Source organism: Leptonychotes weddellii, chromosome 15 (assembly GCF_054177405.1).
Source record: "Leptonychotes weddellii isolate Sample4059 chromosome 15, ASM5417740v2, whole genome shotgun sequence".
NCBI classification, from domain to species: Eukaryota; Metazoa; Chordata; class Mammalia; order Carnivora; family Phocidae; genus Leptonychotes; species Leptonychotes weddellii.
The window spans coordinates 13,588,020-13,615,987 of NC_138383.1; the positions used below are offsets into that span (position 1 = coordinate 13,588,020).

At 44.3% G+C, this 27,968-nt stretch overlaps 2 protein-coding genes across 7 annotated transcripts in view; one reads left to right on the forward strand and one right to left on the reverse strand.

The window, feature by feature from the left end:
• DDX42 (DEAD-box helicase 42) overlaps positions 1–18,449 on the reverse strand; it is a 73,678-nt gene extending 55,229 nt beyond the window's left edge. Inside the window, exons 1-2 of the mRNA XM_081804720.1 lie at positions 18,022–18,449; positions 15,619–15,676 (exon numbers count right to left, since the gene is read on the reverse strand). The gene's annotated coding sequence lies outside the window, so the exon portion shown is untranslated. The remainder of the gene's footprint in view (positions 1–15,618; positions 15,677–18,021) is intronic.
• STRADA (STE20 related adaptor alpha) lies at positions 240–26,434 on the forward strand. Of its 6 annotated transcripts, none has more exons than XM_081804731.1 (14): positions 240–424; positions 3,295–3,516; positions 8,679–8,758; positions 10,431–10,488; positions 12,731–12,759; positions 17,927–18,029; positions 18,446–18,567; positions 19,967–20,075; positions 20,194–20,317; positions 21,912–22,083; positions 22,613–22,717; positions 24,663–24,904; positions 25,210–25,252; positions 25,519–26,434. In XM_081804731.1, exons 3-14 carry the CDS (start codon positions 8,723–8,725, stop codon positions 25,669–25,671), a joined length of 1,296 nt encoding a protein of 431 aa, XP_081660857.1. In that variant the 5' UTR covers positions 240–424; positions 3,295–3,516; positions 8,679–8,722; the 3' UTR covers positions 25,672–26,434. The 6 variants fall into 6 exon arrangements, with proteins under 6 accessions (XP_081660857.1, XP_081660859.1, XP_081660858.1 ...); XM_081804733.1 differs by having other exon boundaries at positions 8,679–8,734; XM_081804732.1 differs by lacking the exon at positions 3,295–3,516 and having other exon boundaries at positions 241–424; positions 8,679–8,734.
• Positions 26,435–27,968: the final 1,534 nt, after the last annotated feature.

Genomic DNA, 27,968 nt, shown 5'->3' on the forward strand with positions numbered 1-27,968 from the left:
TACGCCTTCGGCTTCCACACACTTGGGGAAAAGGACCCCTTCTGTTAGAGACCGCATGCCCTCCCTCAAGAACGCGCTGCGCCGACCGAGCTAACTTGGAACCGAAGGGGCGCTCTCCGCGCGGCGGGCGCCGGGGGTCTGCAGCTGGGGCCTGGCGCGCCCGACGCGACGCTGGACGCGCTGGGGAGCGGCCCCACCCGCTCGGAGCTGAGGGACGGGGGGCAGGGGGCGGAGCTTCCTCACCCGCTCCGCGGAGGAGCCGGGGCGGGGCGGAGCTCTCCACCAGCCTTACCCCGGTCCTGCTACTGCGCATGGCACGTTGCGTACCTCCCCCAACCCCCAGCAACCGGCCTGGCGGCGCGGCCCTAAACTAAGGAGGCGGAGCTGAGACGGGGTCGGAACTGCTTGCTAACTCCAGGACCAGGTACCGGGCTGGCGGGGCCGCCTGGTGCGCTCCAGGGACCAGTCCCTTCTCGCCCTGACGCCGATTCCATCTCCTCAGGGGCGGGCCTTCGTCAGATCGGCCATCCCGCCCCCCCTCTCCCCGCCTTGCACGGGTCCCTTTTCACCCCGTCCTCCTCGATTCCCGTAGTGAGGGGCTGCAGCCTGAGAGCAGAATAGGCTTGGGCCTGCCCGGGAGACGCCAGAGCGGAGTTGCCGGGCGAGAGAGGCGACCGCCTGCTTTCCGTATCCATCTTTCCCCCTGACTCCTAGGTGGGGAACCTGGGGCCCAGGTGTCAGTTTGCCCTGCCCAAAGAGGCGGCCGATCCTGTGCCGACCCCCCTCCCCCCATCCCACAACCCCAATTCCCATCTATCCCAGGCTGGACAGGCAGCGAATCAAAACTTCTTAAGGAGAGAGATTTAGGTGACTCCCTGAATCAGCAAAAACAAAGAGCTTCTAATTGTCTTGTTGTTTTTCAAGAATGTTTCAGTGCCCACAGTAGATTTGGGGTGGAGATGGGCGGTGGGGGTAGGGAAGTGAGCGCGAGAGAAGGGGCGTGGTTAAATAAAATTGTTCAAGTTTCCAGGAAATGGGGGACTAATTTTTCTGCCCAGCCTTCTGTTAAGATAACCTAGCATATTCTAACTCGACTCGACTCGAACGGAAAAGCCGTTCGAACTGGTCCTTTTCTTACTGTGTAATACCTGTTGAAGTAGAACCGTATTCCAGTATGTATTTGAGGCATTAGGACAGTCCTTCGTTGACTGATTCATACTGTCTAAAGACACCCAAGACTGTTTCTTGTTTCTGAGAATTGAAGAAACCGAGTCTCATCTGGTTACCTGCCTTAGGCCAGGAACCTGTTCAGCTATTAGTTACAGTGCTGAACTTGTTAACTCTGTTCCCCCACCTTTCAACCAGGTTTCTGAGAATATCGTGACTCAAATGCAGTGTTTGTAGTTGTAACCCCAGACATGGAAGAAGTTTAGAAAAACAGTGACAAGAACAGGGAAAAAGGAAAAAAAAAATAATAAAGCAAGGTAAACGAATTCTTTCCTATTCTATTTGGCATCTGGTCAGCAGCATTGTCAAATCAGGCGATGTCTTCTCAGTCAGTCATCATTGTATCTTTGCAAACACAGTCTTGACACTTCTCCCTGGACTTATCTGTAATGACGGATTTCTAGAGCACAGGCTTTGGAACAGATCTGACTGGTCCTCTACCAGTTGCCTGTGTCATTCAGGGCATTTAACCTCTCTGAGCTTTAAGTTCCTGATCTGTAAAATGAGGAAGATAGTACTCATAGTGAGCTGAGCTCTGTGAAGCATTTAGCACAGATCCTTGCACATAGTAAGTTCACCATAAGTGCTTGCTGCTTTTATTATTTTTGCTATTAACAATTTAACAGATACGGGAGTGCCCATTTTATGTGTTCGGCACAGCAGCCCCTGGGAATGCAATAGTGAATAAGATGCGCTGGCAATTAACATTGTGGTATGTGTAAGGGTTGAATACAGAGGCTGAACACCTGACGGGGGAGGGAATGGTAATCAGGGAGGACTTCTGTAGCACAGGGTACCTGAGATGAGTAAGTAGTAAGGAACGACAGGTCAAAGTTAACCAGGTTAGGGGAATGAAAGTGGTCCAGGAGGGGAAGCAGAATCTTTAAAGTTTTTCCTTTAGACTTCATTTCCTACCTGCCTTCAAGCATGATGTCCTAAATATGGACCTATCCCAAGGCTTGCTTCCCAGCCTTCTGCTTTTTTCTCCCCATTTTCTCCTTCAGTGCATTTGTCACTTGTAGAGCTTTGGCTGCTAACTCCCAGGTCTACATAGCCATCTCTAACATCTCTCTTACTTTTCTTTCTTTTTTTTTTTTTAATTTTTTTTAAAGATTTTATTTATTTATTTGACAGAGAGAGAGTACAAGTAGGCAGAGAGAGAGGGAGAGGGAGAAGCAGGCTCTCCGCTGAGCAGGAAGCCCGATGCGGGGCTCGATCCCAGGACCCTGGGAGCATGACCTGAGCTGAAGGCAGCCACTTAACTGACTGAGCCACCCAGGCGCCCCAGTCTTACTTTTCTAACTGACTGCTCTATCTTCTCACTATAGATAGATAGATAGATAGATAAACTATTTTCTCAACCTCAACATGATTTAAAAACTCGAACTCATCTTCCCACCAGAACCACTTCCACCTCTGAGTTTCCTGTTTTGTCGCTGACACTACTCTTTCCCAGTTACTTGGGCATGAAAAAAAATCAGAGTCATCAGAGTTGTCCATGAGTAGAATGGGTTCCGTGATAAGGTAGTGAGTCTCTGGCCAGGGAAGTTTTCAAGCAGAGGCTAAATAACCTTACATCCAGGAGTTTGTAAAAGCTGTTCCTCCGAAGGGTGGAGGATGAACTAGATGACTTATGGTGTCCTTACTAACTAAATATAATTTCTTTATTTTTTCTTCATCCCCTATCCATCTATTTCTTAGCATTCCTTTTGCTACAAGCTCTTATCACCCCAAATATGGTCCACTATAGTTGTGTTCTAACTAACATTCCCTTCTCTGGGGATTTTTCACCTCCCATTCTCCCATCCATTTGCAGATTAATATTCCTTAGAATGTTTCTTAGAACAAGGCTTCTCAAACATTAGTCAGTACGACAGGCCACAGATCAGCAGCATGACCGTCATGTGGGAGTTCGTTAGAAGTACCAGGCCCCACTCCAGATCTTCTAAATCAAAATCTGCACTTTTAACAAGATCCTCAGATTATTTGAATGCACAATAAAGTTTGAGAGACACGATCTTAAGACCACTGTTTTGTGTTTGTCACCTTTCTGTTTAAAACCTACAGTGGCGTCCCACTGCCTGGTGAGGAGAATCCATACTCTAGCATGCACATGAGGCCTCTTCATTGTTCTCATCTATCTGGAGCTGTGCTTCTATAACTGGTTATGCAAAATGCTAACGTACTCCTCGGTATATTTGGTCAGTCAGTCAGTCAACATTATTGAGTGCCTGCTATGTGATAGGCACTATGCTAGAAACTGGAAGATACGTGTGTGGACAAAACAAAGTAAGTGCTAAAAATGAGCAGCTAATACCATTTCATGCTTGGAATTCCCATTTTCAAGTCCTATTTGACACTGAGGCCCCGCCCCTTCAATAAAACTATCCAGATCTGTCCCAGCTTATAGTAATTGTCTTTCCCTTTGCTGAACACCATAAGGACTTGCCCGTTTCTACTTGTGCATTCCCCAGACCTGCTGAATTAAAAATTTTTGAAGGTGGGAGTTTGAGCATCCATAGGTTTTTATAACTACGTGAGTTAATTTTTTTTAAAAGATTTTATTATTTATTTATTTGAGAGACAGAGAGAAACAGCATGAGAGGGGAGAGGGACAGAGGGAGAAGCAGGCTCCCCGCTGAGCCGGGAGCCCGATGTGGGGCTCGATCCCAGGATTCCGGGATCACAACCTGAGCCGAAGGCAGTCGCTTAACCAACTGAGCCACCCAGGCACCCTACATGAGTTAATTTGAAACACATCCTGGTTTGGGAACCCATGTTCAGATAATTAATGAAGCTGTTAGTGTGGTAGCCTAGGACCAGTTCTTAGGTTTGTTATATTAATTTATATGGTGTTTGGGGATTGACTTTATTTTCTATTTCCAGTATTTTTCCAGAGCGTAGACAGTTCCTTCTGCAGATAAAAATCATCTTTTAATCTACATTAATATTCTGTTTTCTGTTGTAGACTACATATGGATATGGACGCTGCTTCCTCTTAAATTTCTTTTGCACGATGCTTTGTGTTTAATGTTATTAAATAATGTGCACTCTAATAATCTCTTTTTAAAAAAAATTCAGATAATATTTTTACTATTTCATGCTAGGATAAATGATTCTCAACATGGTGATGATCTTCTATAAGGTCTTCTATAAGAAGATTAGGATAGGGGGCGCCTGGGTGGCTCAGTCGTTGGGCATCTGCCTTCGGCTTGGATCGTGATCCCGGGGTCCTGGGATCAAGCCCCACATCGGGCTCCCCGCTCCGCAGAGGGCCTGCTTCTCCCTCTCCCATTCCGCCTGCTTGTGTTCTCTCTCTCGCTGTATGTATCTCTGTCAAATGAATAAATAAAATCTTTAAAAATAAATAAATAAATAAATAAATAAGATTAGGATAGGGGTGAGGATAAATGCAATTTGATAAAAATCTATAGATGATTTTGAAGGGTCTCCTCTCTCCCCTGGATTGAAAACCATTGCTTTGATTTCTCTGAAGCAGTTCTAGGATTCCAAGAACTCCATGTATCTGATTAAGTTCCCACTCCCATTGCTATACTATATACTACCACAATCCCTCAAAGGAAATGTGGCAGGCATTTTTTCTAGATTCTTCAAAAGTGTTTCTGATTATTTGTTTTACTTTTAAAGTCATTTTGTTGAGATATAATTTATATATATATATAAAATGTTTCATACACACACACACACACACACACACACACTGTTCTCTCCCAACTTGTTTATTTTCTTAGTGTTGTCTTTTGAAGGCAGAAGTTTTTAATTTTCATAAAGTTTATCATATTTTTCTTTTTTATTTCATGCTCTTGACATTCTTTTTTTTTAAATTTTTACTTATCCCAACATCATGAAGATTTTCTCCTCTGTTTTAATTTTTTTTTTTTTTTAGATTTTATTTATTTGAGAGAGACAGAGATAGTGAGATAGAGAGCACAAGTGGGGAGGAGAGGGAGAAGCAGGCTCCCCACAGAGCAGGGGGCCCGATGCGGGACTCGATCCCAGGACCCTGGGATCATGACCTGAGCCGAAGGCAGACGCTTAACCGACTGAGCCACCCAGGCGCCCTCCTCTGTTTTATTTAGTAGTTTTAACTTTTTCTTTAGTTCTATGATCCATTTCAAGTTAATTTTTGTGTATCATGTAAGGTAAGGGTGAAAGTTCATTTTTTCTAAATAGATACTAATTTGTATCTAGATTACAGATACACCCCCATGGAATTACTCTGGCCCCTCTCTTGAAAATTAATTGACCATACATACATGGATCTATTTCTGGATTCTCTATTCCATTTCATTGATCCATTTGTCTATCCTAGAGCAAAGTATACTGTTTTGATTACTGTAACATTAAAGTAAGTCTGGAAATCAAGTAATGTAAGTCTTCTAACTTTGTTCTTTTTCAAAATCATTTTGGCTATTTCAGGTCCCTTGTATTTCCATATAAATTTTAAAATCAGCTTATCAATTTCTTTTTAAAAGTCCACTGGGATTTTGATTGGGATTGCACTGAATCTATAGATCAATTTGGAGGGAGTTGACATCTTCACTTCAGTGAGTCTTCCAATCTATGAACATAGCATGTCTCTTATTTAGCTTATCTTTAATACCTCTTAGCAATGTTTTATAATTTTAAACATACAGTTTTAAAAAACATACAATTTTAAAAAAATTATTCCTAATTATTTTATGTTTTTGTTGGTATGGTAGATAGTTTCATTTTTTAAAATTTCATTTTCTAATTATTCATTGCTAGTACATAGAAGTACAATTGGATTTTATAATTGACCTTCTTTCTAAATTCATTTTTTTAGGTCTAATGATTTTTTTTGTAGAATACTTAGAATTTTTTACATACACAATCATGTTGTCTATGAATAAAGAGTTTTACACCTTCTTTTCCAATCTGTATGCCTTTTGTTCCTTTTTTCCCTTTTTGCATTGGCCAAGACCACTAGTACAATGATGAACAGAAGTGATAAGAGCAGACATTCTTGTTTTGCTTCTATTCTTATAGGAAACTCACTAATTCCTTTTGTTACTAAGTATGATGTTAGCTATACATTTTTCATAATATCTTTTTTTATTTTATTGTTATTTTTAAAGATTTTATTTTTTTATTATTTGAGAGAGAGAGTGTGAGTGGGGGGAGGAGCAGAGGGAGAGGGATAAGCAGTGAGTGCAGAGCCTGACACGGGACTTGATCAACCCTGAGCCGAAATCAAGAGTCTGATGCCCAACTGACTGAGCCACCCAGGCACCCCCTTCATACATATCTTTTACCAAGTTGACTTGGTAAATTCTATTTCTATTCTATTCCTATTTGACTTATTCCTAATTGACTGAGAGGTTTTTTAAAATCATGAATTGATATTGAATTTTTTCAGATGCCTTTTCTCTATCTATTGAGATGATTGTATTTTTTTTCTTGTTCACTCAGTTACTCTGGTAAAATTACTTTTTTTTTTTTTTTTTTTAGATTTTATTTATTTGACAGAGAGAGTGAGCGAGCACAAGCAGGGGGAGCAGCAGGCAGAGGGAGAGGGAGAAGCAGGCTTCCCGCTGAGCAGGGAGCCCAACGTGGGGCTCCATCCCAGGACCCTGGGCTCATGACCTGAGCTGAAGGCAGTTCCTTAACCAACTGAGTCACCCAGGCGCCCCGATTCTTTTTTTTTTTTTTTTTTTAAGTAAGTTCTAACGCCCAGCATGGAGCTGGAACTCATGACCGTGAGATCAAAAGTCACATGCTCTACCTACTGAGTTCATTTTTTTTTCTGCCCACACCACTGTTTTTTTAACTCCTTAAAATTGGTTGTTTTTTATTTGCAAACAACTTTGGACAAAAACAGTATGGTATACATTGATTCATTTTTTAGTGTTAAAACAGTCTTTAGTTCCTGAGATAAACCCCACTTGGTCATGATGCATTATGCTTTTAGCCATTCTAGATATAATTTTTTTTAAAAGATTTTATTTATCTATTTGAGAGAGAGAGAGATCACAGAGGCAGAGGCAGAGGGAGAGGGAGAAGCAGGCCCGCCGCCAAGCAGAGAGCTTGTGGGGCTCGATCCCAGGACCCTGAAATCATGACCTGAGCTGAAAGTAGATGCCCAACTGACTGAGCCACCCAGGTGCCCATCTAGATATAATTTTTAACTATAAATTAAGCAAACATAAAACAAAATCAGGATGATATGAAAAAAGATACATTTGAGAAATGGCAAAAGCTCTTGGAAGTGTGTAACCAAAATTGAAAAATTAGTAGAAGGGTTAGAAAATAAAATTGAAGAAATCTCTTGGAGAGTTGTAAAATAGGAGTGAAACAAGTACAAATTAATTCTAGATAATTCTAGAAGTATGTCTTTATTAGGAATTTTATAACATGAAAACAGAAAAAGTGGAGGAGACAAAATTATCAAAGAAATAATACAAGAATATTTCCCAGAATTGGAAGATCCAAATTTCCACACTAAAAAGGCTAAGGTAGGGGAGCCTGGCTGGCTCAGTCGGTAGAATATGCAACTCTTGATCTCAGGGTCGTGAGTTTGAGCCCCACGTTGGGTGTAGAGATTACATAAAAAAACAAAATCTTAAAAAAAAAAAAAAAAAGGCTAAGTGCAACTGGCCTAGAAAGCAACTAGTCCGGATTGCAGCAGGGGATGGAAGGCCTTGGAAAGGCAATCTCTAGGAAAAAATCGGAATGAATGAGTTCGAATGTATGGTAAAAGATATTGACTGATAAGACAAATAGCAAAGATGGAAACTTGGAAAAAGTTGGTCATAGCTATGTGGGAAACCAAACAAGTAAAAAAAGTTTGAGTCCATTATCAACTCTAGGAAAACAAATGGCGTACAAGAAAACAGACGTGGTCGTCTTTGTTTGCCTCAGCTCTGAACCATGTTTCCACAGTCATAACAATGTAAATGTGGACTATTGATTTAATTAAACATTATGCCAGAATTGTGTTGGGAGAATGAAGGCAGGAAAGTAGGGTGCAGGAAGGTGATGTAGGAGAGCTTAGTCTTCATCTACCATAGTAGAAAGTTAGTAGATAAATGTCTAAAATGGATAAGTCATGGCCATATAAACATTATTTAAGAATGATAATAAAAAGCAAGATAAACAGCCAAAAGAATCGAAGGTTAATTGCTTCTGGGAAAGGATCAGTGGGGAATTGGGTCAAGAGAAATTTAAAAATTAAAGATGAAAACCATATTAATAACAAATCTGTCTTTTCTTATAGAGATTGCAGTATTTCCAAATGTACTTGGCCAGTTTTATTGTCAGTGAAAGGTTCTCTAAACCAGTCTTTAGAATCTAGAAATTTATAGGTCTGCTACAGTGCTTCGACTGGTAGACTCATAGCAAGTTTTTGTTAATCAAAAGGCATTTCTATAAAAGGAGATTTGACTAACCTGTTTCTATTTTCCTTTTAGGTTTAAATTTTTGAAATTGAAGTAGGTCTACACATTAGGAACTCATGTCTTTTCTTGTAAGTAAACCAGAGCGAATTAGGGTGAGTGTTTCTATTCTTCGGCTTTACTATTTTTATTTTCTGTAAAGTAATGTGTTTTGACAGATACTGTAGGTGGTTTTTTAATGTGATGTTCAGAATCCTGTGTAAGTGAGGCATGTAGGAAGTAAAGCAGATATGGCAACCTCCACTCCTGAGAAAAGAGCTTGCAGGCAGAGGCTGACCAGAGACACCAAATACACCCACCAGCTTGACTGGTAGAGAAGAAACGGTCGCTTGTTTTATGAATATCACTCATGCAAAATTAAATGAATCGATGTCCCTTTTCACTACAGATATGTAATTGCTAATAAGCTGCCTATTTCCAATGTATTTTCAATGAGTTTGTGTGTTTTAAAAATCAGTATCAAATTGTCATTATTGGAACACTTTTTCTAAGTATAATCATAGGTTTTAATTAAAGACTTTTTGAACATGAATAATGTTATTACACCTGAAAACTTTACCAGCTAAAGTGACCTCAAGAACAAATGCTGGATTTAGCTTCTTTATAAGCTTCCATGACTTCTTAAAAGAGCACTGTATTTTATTTATTACCAAGTATTTATTTCTAAATGCAGTAGTAATTATTTGAAAATTCTGTAACAAGGAAGAAGTGCTATATGACACATGAACATACCACTTTCTTTAAATATGAAAGCATATGTTATATTTTGTGATACAGCACATATTATTTTTTTTATACCAAGTTTTTTATTTTGGGTGTCCTTTTTTTTTAATTTAGAAAAAAATTGATAGAAGACAGAAAATGATGTTATAGTTCCAATTCATAACCAATATTATGCAACTTATTTCTGAATATTACTTAATACTCTTTTTTCTTGTGTTTGTGTATATAAGAATAATTTATACTGGAAAGAGTAGACTTCACTGTTAAGTAAGAGGAAAAACAGACTCTCTCCTTAGCCTGAACTCTGCCTGGTGGAAAGAATGCCCCCAAGCCAAACTCGAACACTAATCCTTAAGTGAAATTCGATCTTGATTCCATTACTTTTACATACGAGCTTCTTTTCTGTGTCAACCTCGCCTGATTCACGTGAAACCAGACCACTGATCAGTATTAAGGAAATCCAATACTCATTTGAAATAGGATAGTAAAGTGAACCATGATTGGTGAAGTTAGTGTAGTTCTTGTAAACCTGGTAGAAAATATAAGTGGTGATGTCTTTAGGAATCCTAGTGGATGAAAGAATATGCAGCTATTTTCTTTTACAAATAGAGGCTTGTGAAAAACTGTTTCATCTCTATTTTCCGTATTATGAATTCCAGTAGCATTTTTCACATTGGCATTCATGATCCAAAGCATCTGTAATAGACAGCCATTGATTGAGTGAGTCAGATGGAACCAGAAGGTAGTTTTATGTATAGGAAAGACAAAAAACCTTCTTCATTATTAGGGCCAGTACTATGTTTCTCATCTGTCTGTCAAATTTAAGAATTGTTTAACAAATTAGGCAAAAAAGAATAGAGAAAGGAATTAACCTATTGTTTTCAGTTGATTTAAATCCAGGATTCTTTTTAAAATTGTTCCATAAAAATGCATCTTAACCGTACTGCATGATTCTGTTTTTGTAGTTTATTTTTCTAATGACTGATAGCTAATTTTTTGTGGCTTGGAAGAAATACTAATTCTCTTTGGGGTTTTCCTTTTTAGCGGTGGGTCTCGGAAAAGTTCATTGTTGAGGGCTTAAGAGATTTGGAGCTATTTGGAGGTAAGTACAGTATGGCATTTAGCCATCACTTCAGGGTAAATGTACTACTCTTGTTGACTAAATCAATTTCTAGAAATTAGCAATTGTAAGGACAAGTGTAAACAAGAGTTGTTCTATTTGTTTGGCTCCATTTTGAACCCATGGTTTCCCAAAGATTTGAGGACTTACCTGGCAGTTGACCTTGGCCTGTCTTGATTGTTAGAAAGTCAGTATTTACTTAAAGGCATATTTATTTCTTCTAAGTATTCGTCCAGTTGAAAGACATATTCTTAAAGGAAAAAAAACTAAGTGTTTAAAAGCTCTAACCTTGAAATTTTTAAAAATAAAATGATTAGTCAGAACTAAGGTAGCAATGATATAAAAGTTCTGGTTTACTGATCAATCTAGTTGACTCATCTTTTCATGGTAGAAATTATGAGACTTAAGAGAACTAAGGAAAAAAAAATCTGTCAGGACAAAAATACTGACTTCCTGTTGTAAAATCCACATGCTGATTTTGGAAGTCGTAACCTTGCAATTTTGAGATTTAACAGGGCCTGTCATTTGCCTTTGATTCTTTTCGAATTGAGCCTTTTTGAGAACTGCGATCTTAATTTAAGGCAAAGAAAATTCTTTTCTATACAAATAATAATAGTAGAGCCCCATTCTTTGTGTCTGAATACCAAGACACTCTCTTTAGCTAAAGAAAAAAGTTATCAAATTGAGTGCGTTGGTTGACTGATCCAAACGAAATACCCTCAGATAGACTTAAGTCATTGAGAACTGAGACTTGTTAGTTACTAGGTGATACCTGTTATATTTATTTTCCTTAATGCCACTTAAAGACCTTCCAGAGGAATATTATCTGTTATGTTTTAGACAAATGAGAGTTTAGAAAAATGATGAGTTATTTTCGTTTTAGTTCTAAAGAATAAAAATTAGCTGCAGGGTAAAGGAAAAGCTAATGGAAAAAAATATACTATATTCTGGTCCTGTTCTCATTTTCTTCTCATCATTAATGGGAATACCATGGTTTAAAAGTAAACATTGGCATTGATAAAAATTGAGTTGAAGAGTCCAGTTTATAATTAATTAGTTAAAAATATTCCAGTATATGTGAATTGAATTAAGGATTTTGGTTTCAGCGTCTTGAGTGCAGGATCTCTGGAAGTCTTTTGACAGTTTCCTAGTCTCTGATCTGAGGAGAGTGAAGGGATTGTTCTGTATATTGTTTACAGCTTGATGAAGTATATATTATCAAGTTTTATACAACTTGGAATTTGGCTTCTGCTCTACAAGATTGGACTTGATTTCCTTTTATCTATTCAACTTGGCTTCTTACCTTTAACAGACTGTCTTAAGCAAATGCCCCTGCCATTTGTGTACCAGAAAACTAATGTCCAAAGCAAAAAAAAAATCTTGTTTTGACAAATTGAGGCTAATTTACTCTGCAGCCAGTCTCCTCTAACAATACAGTTGGATGCTCTGATTTCTAATTTAAGATACTTGGAAATGTGTGATCATTCCAATACTTTCCAGTTAAAAATCGACTTTGATGATTTTTCTCACTTTCATAGAATGATGAAAATAAAAAGTACAGATACAGAATTTGTCTGATTTAAGGGAAGAAAGTTATATCAGTTGTCCTTTGCTTTATTTGTTTTCACCTAGAGTAGCAGAGGGCCAAAAAACCCTTGCTTTATTTGTATTCAGAATAGAGTGCATGTGACTGGAGAATCTAACTGGGTAATGGTCCCACATATACATGTTGCTGTATTAAAACCTTCTTTGCCCTTTTTTTTGAAAGCCTATTTTCAAGTCCCTGCACTTTCTGGGAAATAGCCAATCATCTCTATAACTTTATAATGAATGTTTTGTTCACAGTATAAGACTCTGAAACCAGCCTATTGAAGTAATACGGTGTGCTGATGGAAAGTAAATATAAGACTAGAATTATAGCAGTTGAGTTATAGTTGCCAGAGAATGCCCAGAGAATAGTAGCCTTGCCATGTTTTGAAGAGCCAGAGATTCATGTTTAAAACCCCATCTATGTATAGTGTTTTGACTATGGGTTTCTATGTGTGTGTGTGTGTGTGTGTACGTGTGTGTGTTCATATGTAACCCTGCGGGCACTTTTTACCGTAATGACTCTTAAGTGGTTTCCATAAAGAAATGTAGTCCTAAGTGCAATAATTGCTGTTGTGAATGTGGATGTGTCTTCTGCTAAAAAACAAAATGCCAACAATCAATTTCTCTACTCCAGAGCAGCCTCCGGGTGACACTCGGAGAAAAGTAAGTGACTTTCTAGGCTCTAGCACTATGGCTGTTGCATGGGGATGACTTCTTGTGGAAATTCGTGTTTTTGGTTGGCTTATCATTTTATGTTTCTGCTTATCTCAATGAGTTTTATTTGTAGTGTAATTCTTTCATTTGTGGAAATTCAGGTTTCACCCTGGAAAGATTTTAATGTGTACTTTGGAAGCTGAAAAAGTCTAAGGCACTTTTTGTCTCTCTCTTGAGGATTAAGGTCTCCTCCTCTTCTTGACCCTACCAGTCCCCCACCACCCTCTCCAAAAAAAAAAAAAGAAAGAAAGTTTCAACAATCTAAGATGTGGTTATCTTTTAGTGGCTAGTGGTACTACATTTTCCTTCCTTGGTCTATAGCTAATCAATTTCAGCCCACAGAGATCATACAGAGCTCTACCTAGATTATAGGCAGCGCCTCAAATCTCCTATCTTAAAAACAAAACCCCACATTAAAAGGTACAAAACAGAGATGCATTTTTTTTTATTGGCAAAACTTAAAAGACTCCTGCCCTGCCTTCTAGTCTTATAGTTAATTTTACCAAAGTAAGTAACACCAGATGTGCACAGTGTACCAAGCTATTTTTGATAATGTGAATCAGTGTCTTATAAAGAGAGGGGATAAGAACCCTTTTCTAAATAGACTTCTTAGTCTTTTCCGATGATAGGCATCTGCGCCTTTTGCAGGCAGCCCCACAGTTGAAGGAGGGTGATGTTGACTAGGAATTTCTCTCTGAGTGAAGCTTTGGCAGATCGAAATATGTTCCAGTCAGGAGACTAAAAAACATTCCCTGTACCATCAGTTAGATATTTCTCCCGAATAGAATGCCTGTTATATATAATTTTTATATTTTTACAGCTGCCGGTGTTATGCCAAGAGTTATCCTGTGTGAAACCTGGTTGGGGGAGTGAATATAGCATTTCACAAATATTGTCTTTGTGTGCTCTACTGTACTTGGTCTTAAACTCTTTAAACAAAGTTATTTAATGGTCATTTCTGGCTATCAGTAGCTTATGTATTTTCCAAATGCTTCAAAATGAATAAATGCTTTTCCTGATAGGGGAAACTAAGAAGCTTTGCTAGAATTAGTTTCTCTAGACAATTTGAGATTATACACCACACTAATACAACTGTGCCATGCTGTGTTTAAAGAGAATGGACTAAACATTTCATCCTTTTCATCTGAATTTTGGCCTTTTCTAACTCTGAAACAGTATACTGAACTAACCCACCTCTCGTAGCAATTTCAGACCCGAACTCTTCCTTTCAAAATACCGTCTTTGTTTGTTTTCCTAAATAAAGGTTGGTTTCTCTCTGAGTTCAGACCTACAGAACATCCACAAACTAGAACTTGCCCATTTTAGGATCATTGGCAGTGAGATGGGGACAGCAACCACTAGACTAGTTCATCTCATGCAATTCCCGATTGCCAAGAACTCACATTCCCAATTACCTAAAGAATTTTATTTCCGGGGCGCCTGGGTGGCTCAGTTGGTTAAGCAACTGCCTTCGGCTCAGGTCATGATCCTGGAGTCCCGGGATCGAGTCCCGCATCGGGCTCCCTGCTCAGCAGGGAGTCTGCTTCTCCCTCTGACCCTCCTGCCTCTCATGCTCTCTGTCTCTCATTCTCTCTCTCTCAAATTAAAAAAAACAAACAAAAAAAAAGAATTTTATTTCCTAAAACTAACACTTTTGAGTCATTTTCTATAGTCAACAAAGATAGTAGAAATATTTGCCAAGTTACTGACTAATCATACCAGTAGTTTACTACATCATTTCCTACCCAGGCTCAACAAGAGTGTGTCTTTAGTGTATAGGCTACTAGGCAGTATGTCTTCCATGCACTTGTAGCAAGGAAAAGGGATATAGGTCTTAAAAAAGTATCTATCAGTAGTTTTTCCCAAGGGAGTTATTTAAAATGCATTTAATAAGTACTTTCATCTCACAACTCCAGCTATCCTTCATAGTCTCTTTTTCAAATAGAGAAATATTAAGGAGTTTGCCTGGAAATCAAAGGAGAGAAGACCTTCAAATATATAGTAGTTTTAGATTTGTTCTCATTGGGACTATATTGCTACCTGCTAAAAAATGCAGTACTTTCTCACAGGCAGGTACCAGATTCTGATCTATAAAGTGCCCCTAGTAACAGGGGATCTAGTGAGTGTGTCGCATGAGGGCAGGTGTTTCCAGTCTAGATCAATATGTTGAACTCTGTCTCTGGTGGAACTGGCTGGTACATGTCCCCTACTCTCCTCTTCAGCTCAAGGCAATGACAAGCTCATGAGCAGGAGACCTCAGTTTAAACTGGACCCATGCAAACCTGTTCGCATGGGTTAAGTATAGCAAGTTGGGGATGTGGGAAGGGATGAAGTCATTAGAAGTAGGCAGGGGCTGAATCACGTGGATCCTCACAGGCCAAAGTAGGGACTTAGGGTCTGCAAGCCACTCCCTGGGTTTTGTGTTAACTGATGACACCGATTTTACTGAGGAGTAGATTAATACTTGAGAAAACAGGAGCCACAGAAGAACAAGAATAGGTGCAGATGGTGAGAGGTAGGAAGTTAAGAAGATGGGACTCAAGACTAACTTAGCTTGCAGGTTGTCAGTTCTAAACACATGGTGAGTTGCCATTTCAGAGCTCCTGGTTTGGGCTTTTTGCTCACATTTTTCACTTGGTTGTGTATCTCTCACCTGTCTGAGGTGTTTGGGATGTAGTAACCAGTATCTTAGGATTATTCTGAAGACCAGACAGTGTCAAGAAGCTATAATGGCTATCAATGATCCTAGAGTTTGTTTTCAGAGCATTTGAAAACACAGATAACTGTAAAAACCAAAATCAAACCAACCTTAACTATTTATCGAGCTCTTCTTAGGATTCTGTTTTCTTCGTTTTCTCTGTTCCATCTTATGTGTTGAAGGAGAGTGACCGAACAATAGGCAGCAAAGAGGGAGGAGAAGAATAGAATTCATATTAATTGAATACGTATGAGACACCAGGTAGCGCTAAGCTCTTTACATATTTCATCTCATTTAATCGCCACAACAACCCTATGAACTGGGAATTATTCCACTAATGAGATAACAGAGATCCTAAGAGTTTAGAGTGACTTTGCCCAGGGTCACAGAGCAAGTGATAGACCAGAGTTCAAGTTCTGGTCCTTCAGCCTATAGTCTTTGTATTATACCATTTGTCTTACTTAAAATAGCCTTTCCCAAATTATCTTTTCCAAAATTTAACAAAAGGTTCTCGGGATGAGTGATTTGGGAAATACTAGGTTAAACTAAGTTAAACAAGTTTCCTTACTATAAAACTTGCCAAAGCTTTTATATGCGAGCATGTCTTATGATTCTCCATGAGAAAGAAAATGTTGCATTTTCTCATTTAATTGAACGTGTAAACTGTTTCTATGCGTTAACTGCCAAGATCAGTGTTCCAGGGGGCCTACTTTGGGGAAATCTTGCATTAGAACAACCCAGTAGAAAAATGGACAAGAGACACAAAGAGGCAGTTTCACCTAGGAGAAACCCACACGGCCGATAAATACATGAAAAGATGTTCAACTTCATTAGTAATCAAGGAAATGTAAATCAAACCCACAATGACATTGGCAAAAATTAAGTCTGATTAAGTGATAGAGGAAAATGGATCAATGAGAACATACATATGATGCTGGAGGGAGTGGAGATGGGTATAACCATTTTGGAAAACAATTTTGCATTAGTTTGTTAAGTTGATTGTTCATTTACTCTGTAACCTAGCAATTCAATTTCTGGGCATAAGCTTTAGAACAGCTCTTGCATATACACATCAGGAGATATCCAAATGGGTTTCTAATAGCACAGTTCATAATAGCAGAACCAAAAAAAACCCAAAAAGCCCATCAACACTGGAATAGATAAACTGAGATATAGTCACGAGATGACTATTACACAACATGGGTGTATAGCATGGCTAAATACAACAATATGGATGAATCTCAGAAAAATTGATTGAATTAGAAATTTGCTGACAGGGCTCTCTTTTGCTTGACGAGATTCCTCTTACTGTCATAGTAAGTAGTGCAAGAGGAAGAACCCTACATGGTTTCTTTCCCCATTGGCAGCATGAACTCTTGAAACCAGATGTGCTTGAAACGTCAGGGACCCCCAGCAAGGCAATACCACTGTGTCAGAACATTCTCAACTCACTCTCTTCTGGCTAGTGCCGAGGCAGGGGCCGCTCATGTGTTCACAGAGACCTTTTCCTAACTAGCGCTCAGCTTTAGGAATATAGCATATGAAATTTGAGCTGGCCTAAGGTTCTCCATTTCAGTAGGACACACATCTGAAGAAAGAGGATCCAAAAGAAAGAAAAACCTGGCCCCAAAATCATGCAAATACATTTAGGTCTGGAAGAAGGAAACAGAGCCTTTTGAGCTGAAGGAAGAGCTGTTCGTCTGCCATCGATTTTGCTGGGCACTCTTCTTCCGGACCTCAAAGGCCAGAGGTGTGATGCCCACATCCTAACTAGCTGGAGTCCAGCTTCATTTGCGGCAGGAAGGAGGAAACAGGTCACTTCCACCGCCTGGGATGAGACCCGACGGCTCTGTTCCTTGCCTATGTGTTGGCTGGGGTTTTGTTTTTGCTTCACTTGGAAATGTCAGAGAATAATTGGTCTGGGCTCTTGGTTTGCTAAAGAGAGGACTTCTTATGGCCACATTTTCCCCATAGCAAGATTCAGCATGTGACCTTTGAAATCTTGTGGTCAGGACCTTAAAATAGGACCCCCCCCCCCCACTTCTCCATCCCCTTTCTCTTTTCTAAACATGGCTTTCTTCAGACATCCTTTCCCCAGATAAGAATTTCATGGTTTTTAGCAAATGAGCCAGTTGTTGGGAAGGACAAGCAAATCAACAGTCGCCTGAAACTGGGCCTGTCCCCCACCCCCATTCCTAGATGGTGCTCACACTTACTGGCTCTGATATTAGAGCTGGTGACTACATTGACCATCTGGTGTTTCACATTTCTCATCGAATAGTGCTGGAACAATTTCTTTGACCCAGAGTCAGAATTTGTATGTTTAGATGCCAGTCTCCTCATGGGTCTGAATTACCACCTCCCACTCCCATCCCACACCCAGTATTCTCTTATTAACCTATTTTTCTTTTTCTTTAGACCAATGAGGCGAGCTCAGAGTCGATAGCATCCCTCTCTAAACAGGAGATCATGAGTAGCTTCCTGCCGGAGGGAGAGCGGTATGAGCTACTCACCGTCATAGGTAAAGTCCAGGGACTGCCATTCTCGGGCTCCAGGGCACCGCCACGGCATCCTCCGCACCCCCAATGCATGTGTGCCAGAGGCTGTCAGCTAGTTAGCAGGAGCCACGGTGACAAAACAGCCTTTGGTGGGTCTCCTTTGCTCTCGTCTTCCAAGTGTGGGAAAAGAGATCGTGTTACCAGGAGAGCAGCTCTTTTGCAATTTTTTCTTTTTGGCTTGTACGATTCTGATGCCCTGGGCCATAGTCAGTTCGAATGGTTGGCTGAGAAGGAACTGGTAGGAGACAAATCAAGAAACGTCAGCCATAAGGGTAACGGTAGTGACAGTTTTAACTTGAATCTTCTTTTTAGATCAAGTCTCTTCAAGGCAGCCTTTGTTGCTGTTGTCCTTGTTTATGGCATTCCCCTTTTCTTTTAGGCAAAGGATTTGAGGACCTGATGACCGTGAATCTAACAAGGTACAAACCAACAGGAGAGTACGTGACGGTACGAAGGATTAACATGGAAGCTTGTTCCAATGAGATGGTGACGTTCTTGCAGGTAATGAACTGTGAATGGGGCACTGGAAGGGTGGGCTCTTGGTTGCAGTAGTAATCACCAGGCGTCTCTTACATCCGTCTTCTGAAAGCAGCTGACAGAAAACGAAGGTGGACCAAACCAAGACGTTACAGAAGCTCATCGTGAAAAGTCGTGGGCATCTGGCAGTAAGGACTCTATAAAGCTGCTCAGGCCAATTTATAGTCCCCTCTTCTCCAAAGACTGCTTTGTGGCTCATTCATTCCTTTATTATTCTGAGAGGCTAAGTAACTTGCCCTTGGTCACACACGGGATTCAAACACAGGCAGTCTTGTTCCAGATTCAGGGCAGCCTGCTCTGCTGCGAAAGCCATCTGCTGGCGCTCATGGTCCTGTTGGCCCAAGGTTCCCTTCTGTTGGAGAGGCAAGTAGCTGCCCTCCTGTTAAACAGGGAGAGACCACAGATCTAGTAGCTGACCAGGGACCGGACTCTCCGTCACTGACGCAGGCTTGCACTGGGAACCCGATTCAGGGCCTGGGTCAGGGTATTTTCAGTGGCAGACATGCAGTCTCTCCCCCCTGCTTCATTCATAACGTGTCTCCGAATTCATGCTCATCTGATGGTGCTCTAATGCCCACCCATTCATGTGGTCAGAGTCTGAGGATGGAACCGAGAGTCAGTCCTGGCTTAGGTATTTGGGAAGAAAGATATCTGAGTTTATTCTAGAGCATGTTGGACTTCAGGATTCTTTTTTAAATTCTTTGGAGCGGTGGACTGGTAGAAGGTATTGCTTCTTTGGCCTTAGCTCATGTCCCAGAGGCCAGGACTCCGGAGTTTCTGTAGTTCTTTTGTCCAAATTTACTTTAAAATCCCATAGGTCTGACACTTTCCGTAGCTGCTCTCTCGATCCCAGGTTGCTGGAGAAGTCCCTTCGGATATCTCGTAGTTATCGTTTGCTCTCTGGTGCTTTGTTTCCTTGTTCTTTCGAATACAACACTTTCCTTTATAATAGGAAAACATTTTTTGTTTTCTTATCTTAAAGAGGAGTTCTGTGCCTTGGCCCTTGAAGTGGAGCTCAGCTCTAAGCGTATTACTTCCTAAGTCTTCAGTCAGCAGTTGGTTCTCATCGTTTCCGAGGTGGCGAGCTGGGACCCTCTAGTGTATTGTTCGCGGTTTCCCCGCGGGTGGGGAATTTTTCTTGAGGCTCTTTAAGATCGGCTGGCAGAGCCAGACTCAGGCGGAAGCTGGCAGAGCAGTGCTGGCCTCCCTGTGGAGACTGCAGAGCCTGGCTTCTCTCCTCTGGCTGGCCACCGGCGTAGGCTGCTCCCAGGACTTGAGAAGAGCTTCTGGAAGTACTAGGTCCCCATGTTACTCATGCCGTCCCACGCCCTTGATTCTGACTTCCACTTACCATTGCTTTCAGGGGGAGCTTCATGTCTCTAAACTCTTCAGCCATCCCAACATCCTGCCATACCGGGCCACCTTTATTGCAGACAATGAGCTGTGGGTTGTCACATCATTCATGGCGTATGGTGAGTGGGATAGGGGTCCTGGCAGAGACGTGTTCTGAGAGCGCTGTTGTCAGCCGGCTCACGTACGGTTTCCCTTCTCTGTTACCCTTCCCCTTGCCCCCACAACCGTTTTCTTCAGGTTCTGCCAAGGATCTCATCTGCACGCACTTCATGGATGGCATGAATGAGCTGGCGATTGCTTACATCCTGCAGGGGGTGCTCAAGGCCCTGGACTACATCCACCACATGGGATATGTACACAGGTGCATTCTTAGGCATAATCGCCCTTTCCAAGAGCAGGGATCTGGGCCCATGAGCCCTCGAGGAAACAGTTGACTGAAGTTAGCGAAGTCAGAGTTTAACCCAAGGCTCGGGATTCTGTCCTTGCCTCTGACTTGGTAGAAAGAGCATTTAGTCTGCCAGTGCTGACTTTCTCTTTACTGAGCGGCTTGGTCCTGAATACTGTGTGAGAAGAACCTCTAACATGGACCTCTGCACAGCCCCCTCCTTCCTTAGAGCACCCAAACTGGTGTATGTGCCCCAAAGTCTGCCCTATGCCGAGGGGCTAGGGGGAAGGCAGGTTGCTGAGTAGATGGTATCAGGAAAAGCAGCTCACAGTAGGGAAGATAATGAAACCGGACCCCTACCTAACTCCACAAACAAAGGAGCCCTTCAGATGGCCTCAATGTCCGATATAAAACTACAGACTTAGATAGAAGGAAATGTTTCTGTGACCTGAGGCATCAAAGACTGTCTAGATATTTTAGAAGCCCAAAACATAAGACAAAAAAATTGATGGATCTGACTATATCAAGATTAAAGATCTTTCTCCAATGAAGGACACCACGAACAAAATTAAGAAATGGGTGACAGCGTGCGAGATGTAAGCTTTGTCTAAAACACACAGGAGATTTGTAACAAGGAAATCCTGCGAATCAACAAGAAAAGGACAGCAAAGCAATAGAAAAAAGAGCAAAGGGTTTGAAGTTTATAAAAGAGGAAACACAAAGGACTAACTGTTGTATGAACAGAAGCTCAAAGCTAACAATAATCAGAAAAGCAAATTAAAACAGGAGGATGTCACCCTGTACACCTGAGACAGGTGTGATGTGGAGGTTGGATGAGGCCCAGTGTGGCGAGGAGGTGGGGTCTCCTGTCCGCACAGCGGAAGATGGCCTGACACGGCCAGGGTCACTCGGGACTGGGACCATCCCTGCCGCTCCGGGTGGACACCCCAAAGAAGCCCTCACACAGACCCCTCCGGGGGTATATGTGGGAGTCATCGTTCACATTCATGGGGGTTAGAGGCAGTGTTAGTGGGAGAGTGGATGAGCAAAAGTGGTAGAGCCCACCCCAGCGCACAGGTGGCAGTTAGGAGCAAAGGTTGGTTGTATGCAGGTGGCAACACAGATGGATCTTAGGAAGAGCACCGAGAGGTGAAGCAAGAATGGGAGGCATAACACAGCACCGTCAGGTAAACTGAAAATATATGCATACAAAACCATGCTGCACTTTACAAGAATACCTACAAACAAAAAGTACAGATTAAAAGCATAGATGGTAGGGGGAGCAGTGGTCTGTGAGCATAAAAGGGAACTTTAACGAAATGTAAGTAAGCTTTAAAATCTGTTGATAAGTAGATTGGGTCATCTGTTTTCTCTTTTCTCATACATGTGTTATAGGTATAAAAATGTGTGTTTATGTATAAATGGCATGAACATACACATGTGTAAAACACACATCCAGACGCTGCCAGGGAGAGAGCTGACTGGAGCTAGTATGTGACGATCAAGGTTTGTGGCATGAGGGGCTCCTGCTGCCCCATGACACCCTCTCTCCGCCCCCACCCCCTCCCAGGAGTGTCAAAGCCAGCCACATTCTGATCTCCTCTGATGGCAAGGTCTACCTGTCTGGTTTACGCAGCAACCTCAGCATGATCAGCCACGGGCAGCGGCAGCGTGTGGTCCACGACTTTCCCAAGTACAGTGTCAAGGTTCTGCCTTGGCTCAGCCCGGAGGTCCTGCAGCAGGTCGGTGGACTGAGTCCCGAGGAGCCCCCATCCCTCACCAACTCAGTTTCCCAAGGGAGCCTTTGGGAATTTCCTGGGATGGGGGTGCTTCGCTTCTGAGTGGAGTAAGGGGTTCCACCTGTTGGCAGGTGGGCCTGGGGGGCCTCTCAGCGTGGGTGTTAGGGGCCCATTGCAGATGGTGTTGTTCCCCTCTCTGGGGTCCCAAACTGGACCTAATGCTATTTCAGTTCCCTTCAGAGACCTTCCCATCTTATAGGAAGAGTGAGCATTCTGGAAATATTTGGTGCTTTCCACATCCCTCCACTAAGCAGGAGCGTGGGGCCCCACCCTTCTTCCTGCTTGTTACACAGCATCAAACATTCCTTCCTTTAAAATACCAGCTACTCTTCGGTAGTACAGGCAAGGAAAGTGGGCCGGATTGGAGACAGGCATTCTGTTCTCTCCCTGGATATCGCCCCGTGACCTTCTCTTCTAAGAACAACCAAGACTACAAATGGAGTGATCTGTGGCTTTTTTTCTCCTGACTTAGAATCTTCAGGGTTACGATGCCAAGTCTGACATCTACAGTGTGGGCATCACAGCCTGTGAGCTGGCCAATGGCCATGTCCCCTTTAAGGATATGCCTGCCACCCAGGTGAGCCTGCAGCCTGGTTTCCTTCTTGCCTGCCCACCGCATGCCTTCCCCTGCTGTGGGAGGGGATCCCAGGGGAGGAGAGCCCAGGAGCAGGCCCACTGCTCACCGCTGTAGGGCCTGAAGCAGGAGTGCAAATGAAGGCCCACATGCTGTGTGTCTGTTTAGACGTATAAATCAAGTTAACACATTTTTATAAATTTGTAAAATATATTCTATCCTCCTACCTTGATAAATATACCTGGAAGGCCCGTTTCTAATTTATAGTTCTCAGACTTCTCAGGTTCTGTGCTACCACATTCTGGCCGATACCTTTGGAACCTCTGTCTATAAGTTCCAGTTCTTTTCATGCCCCTTACAACAACTGCCCTTTGGCCACTCCTTGGCACACACAGCCAGTGGCATAGTGTGCCTTTGGGAGACAGACCAGGGGAGAGGCTTATCCAGGCCTTATCAAGTCCAGGAAGCAGACTTGGGATATTTGGTCAAGGATTACCTGAGTCCTAAGTACCTGGAGCATGATCTAGAACTGGGAGGGGGTTGGGGCAGGCTCTGAGCAAGCCTCTCCCTTGAACCTACAGATTGCCCTACAGGAAGAGGGGAAGGTAGAGAATGGCCAGAGGGGAGCTCTGTAGAGCAGAGGGCCAGGGAGTCTTCTGGGAGGAGGTGGCATTTGAGCCTCGAAGGCAAATAGGAATTAACTGTGTGAAGAATGGGAAGTAGAAGGAAACTCTCAGGCAGAGGGAACAGCATGTGCAAAGACCCAGAGTCAAGAAAGGGTAAGATCTGGGGACTGGCGATAGTTACAAATAGCTGAAGTACAGGCGCTTCCAGGGGGCTGCTGGGTGATGTGGCTGGAGAAGGAAGCCAGGGCAGATCCTGAAGGACTTTGTGTGCCACACCAGGGCATTTGGTTCGTGGCCCAAAGCATGTGGAGAACTGCTGACGGCTTTTGAGCCCAGGAGTGACAGCCTCAGACACATTATTGTAGAAAGATCACTACAGCAGCTGGATTAGACCTAACAGACTAGGTAGGAGGGTATGGAAACCTACGTAAGGAATCTAGAAAAATCTAAGGCCGTCACAGAAAGGAGCTCAGGAAAAGTGAAAGGCTACGTGAGGTGCACGAGAGATATGGATCCAGAAACAGCACGGTCCAGTAGCACTTTCTGGGATCGTGGGAATTCCTTTTCTGTGCTGCCCAGTATGGTGGCCACTGGCCACCTGCGGTTGTTGAGCACTTACAGTGTGGCCATTGAGACCGAGAAACTGCATTGTAAGCCAAATTTAAATTCCCTTAAGTATAAACAGCTACACGGGATTGGGGGCTGCCGTATTAGGCAGCACAGCGCTAGAGAGCCTTCTAGGTTTCTGGCTTGGAAGCTCACGAGGACAGCCGTAAGGACAGCAATCCCCAAGGTGGGGCTTGTTTGGCACACGTGGAGTCCGAGGACTTCGGCCCAGCCGCCGAGCTGAGCCTGCCCCCGGGCACGTTGCTGCCGGACGACCTGCCACAGCAAGAGCCCAGGGCCGGGCGGGGCGGGCGCCACATGCCGCGCCCCTTTGGACCCACCTGGGCACCACAAACTGGGGCCGGGCTCCAAAGAAAGTGACCTGATGGCCGCCTTCACCCTAGGGAGAGGGCTCTATGGTTAAAAGGATGTGATGATGTCTTATAAACGGGAGAGGAGACGGGGAGCCCCTTCCTTGGTGGCCATGGTTGGGGTGCATTTTCGCAGGCCCTCTCCTCTGCACGTTGGCCTAGCTAGGGTATCGCTGCCGAGCCAGTGGCCCGCGCTGCTTTGAAAAATTAGACTTATCCCACTTCTCTTTTCTCTACTCCCCCCAAACTACTTTTGTATTTTGGGAAAAGTGTATTTGTAAAGAAACTCTATAGACCTCCCAGTGGGCCCCCCTCCAGCCCAGGTCCCGGCTCTGTCCTCCCCAGATGCTGCTGGAGAAGCTGAACGGCACGGTGCCCTGCCTGCTGGACACCAGCACCATCCCCGCCGAGGAGCTGACCATGAGCACCTCGCGCTCAGCAGCCAACCCTGGCCTGAGTGAGAGCCTGGCCACCAGCACCCCCAGGACCTCCAATGGCGACTCGCCATCCCACCCCTATTACCGCACCTTTTCCCCTCACTTCCACCACTTTGTGGAGCAGTGCCTTCAGCGGAACCCAGACGTCAGGTATTTCCTCTGGGCTGGGAGCGGGCTTTCAGGGGAGCGTGGGGGGCTGGGGGGCCGAAGGCCGAGTTTGAGAGGATGCATCTGTCCTGTAAAGGGCTGGGTTCCTGGAGGAGTCCCAAGCCCCTGTGGCCAGAGGGATCAGCACAAGGGTTTGCTAAGAAGCCAGCCTGGGTAGCTCTGGCTGTCGTTTTTGGGGGCTGCTGAGGGAAGAAGTAGAGGATGCTTGAGGATAAGGTATAAGCCGCAGGCTTTGGAAAGTCTGGGGCACAGGGGTGATGGTGGTCTCTCTTCCCCTTTCTCTACAGACCAAGTGCCAGCACCCTTCTGAACCATTCTTTCTTCAAGCAGGTAACACAGCACTTTCCCGAGGCTCCCTGGGTTGGTTGGTTTTTCTTGCCTGTGCTTCTAACTACCCTGCACCTCCTTAGCCGCAGGGTCCTCTTCCCTTTGAATCCAAGAAACGGCCATGTTTCTGAAGCCCCTTAAAGGCGCTGCTCCTTCCTCTCATAAAGGTTTTTGGCTCTAACAGGCCAACTGTCAGGCGGCCACTTGCCCCACGGTGTCCTGTGACCCAGAGCAACGGGCTCCACCCCCAACTGTCTCTCCTCCCTCAGATCAAGCGACGCGCCTCAGAGGCTTTGCCTGAGTTACTTCGCCCTGTCACCCCCATCACCAATTTTGAGGGCAGCCAGCCTCAGGATCCCAGTGGAATCTTCGGCCTGGTAACAAACCTGGAGGAGCTAGAGGTGGACGACTGGGAGTTCTGAGCCTCTGAAGGATGTGCACGTTCTCTGTCCCGGGACACGTGAACCCCGGGGGCCCTTCCTGAGGGCTGGCCACATTCCCACCCTCCTGGGTGCAGATTGGGTAGAAAGGACATTTCTGCCACGAGAGTTGGCCGCTTACTCACTGGGAGAGAAATTCCTGGAGAGAAACCTTCTTTACTGCTCCAGGACTTCGAGACACAAGGGAATCCCAGCAACCAGTGATCAGAGGCCAGGAAGCTGACATTCCATCCTGGGAGCTCAGGCGACCTCTTCAGAAGGAAGAGATGCTGTTCTGGCCCTGGAGGGCTGAAGGCCAAGCCCAGGGTTTGACTCTTCAACCCAGGGGACTGTGTGACTTCCTCTTTTCACTCTTGCTGTCCTACCAGGCTGTTCCATTCTCTTCCTCTGCTCTCAGATCCTATAGGTCCATGGAGGGGCAAGCAATAAGCAACCTGCCCCCCACCCTAGTCCCCAGACCTCGCCCTAATAATTGAAGGGAAGGGCATTTTTTTGTTAAGCACCAGGTTAAGGCTGGGGCAGTCCCTCCTTATCCCTCTCATTGCTTGGACCGCAACACCTAAAACCTTCCCATAGTTCATCTGTGTGGTTCATCCCTTTCCCACCAAGAATCTATCTTACTGCCTCCTGCCGGCCACCTTGAGGCTTTCTCCAAGGCCACAATGTCTTGCCTAGCCTGAGGACTTAAGTCCTTATGCCGCTTTAGTTTCATTGCCAGAACAAATTAAAATTTTTGGAGAATCCATTGGAGAGTGTCATTACTATGTGCTGGCTATCCAGGCTCAGACAAGAGTCACCCAGCCCCACGTTCTGCCATCCCGAGTGCATGCGGAAGCCTGGCCATGACCGCTTTTGTTAGAGAGCCCCACAACACACATAATAGATCTGTCTCCTCACCGTCCAAAAACGTGAGACTATTCATTTTAGCCTGTGGCCATCAATCAAACCACTTTGGGGCTGGAAAGGTCTAGGTGCTGAAGACTAGCCCTTCGGCAGGACAACTTCCCGGCCACCAGGAGTCCGGGGAGAAGAGGCTCATCTTTGGCAGGAAAGGAGGTGGAGGCTTTTCTTCTGTAACATGACTTGCGGTATCTCCTTACCCCTGGAACTGACACCCAAAGATCAGGTAACCTAAGAACCAGACCTGTCCCCTCTCTGTCATCCTGGCTGGCGGCCAGCGAGGCTGGGCAAGGGGGTGACTCTGACTTGGGTCTCCATGGTGCTTCCCAGCCTGCATGGGCACCAGCCTGGCACCATCCCCCCTGCCGGTCCCTCAGCGGGGAGGCCCTCCTTCTCTCGCTCAGGCACTAAACGTGTCAGATTAAGGAAGTGCCCCTCCCTCTTCCCTGAAGCTGCTCTGAACCCTCAAAGGCTCTCACTTTCCCTTCCCTCTGAAATTTTAACACCAGTTTAAAAATGAAAAATAAAAACCCTCTTCCTTTGGGCAGTCACAGGGGATGAGGTGAAGGGAATGGACACCCGCTACGGGGCGGAGTGGGGAGGCCAGGTCACCTTTGTTTCCAACCCCCCTCCTTACCCCTGCCCAGCTCATCTTTTCTTTAAACCTCAAGTTCCCTTTTCTCAACACCATGGTCAGCCTGTTTTCTTTCCTTCTGAACTGCTTTCGTCACCTTGCTGTCCATTCATCCTCCGCGCCCAAGCTGCTGCTGCTGGGGGTGCTGCCCGTAGTTGCCCCCGCAGGGCCATCCTGGGCAGGGGAGGGGGCCTCTGGGCGCAGGGGGCCAGACAGTCGTCCTGCAGGCTGTTCCTCGGCTGGGGGAGGGCCACACCTTCTTGCATCACTGCAGCCGCCTTGCAGAATCTGGTGACGGCTGTGCACACTGCCAGGAAAGATGCACAGGGACAGTTTCAGAAGTGACACACACACACACACACACACAAACAGTTTCAGGAGTGACACACACAGTGACACACACCACATACACACACACACCCACCACCACCACCCCCCCGCAGAGGAAGTCCTGGGCCTGCACCCCCACCCAAACATAGATCTTCCTCTGGAGAGGGGCAGGAGGCTGCGGAGAGAAAAAGCATAGCGCAGCGTGCGCGCCCTCCGGAGCCGAGGGCACAGAGCCGGGGGCCCAGGCAGCCTGCCGCCTCGCTGCCTCCCTCCGCCGCCAGGCACGGGGACTTGTTCTGCTCCCTGACACGTGTGTGGGCCGTGCTCTGGAGCCACTAGTTCTAGTCCTGCCGCAGTGTGGGAGCCAGCTCTGTTCAGGGCTGTGTTTGGCGGCCCGGCTTCCAGCCAGACGTCA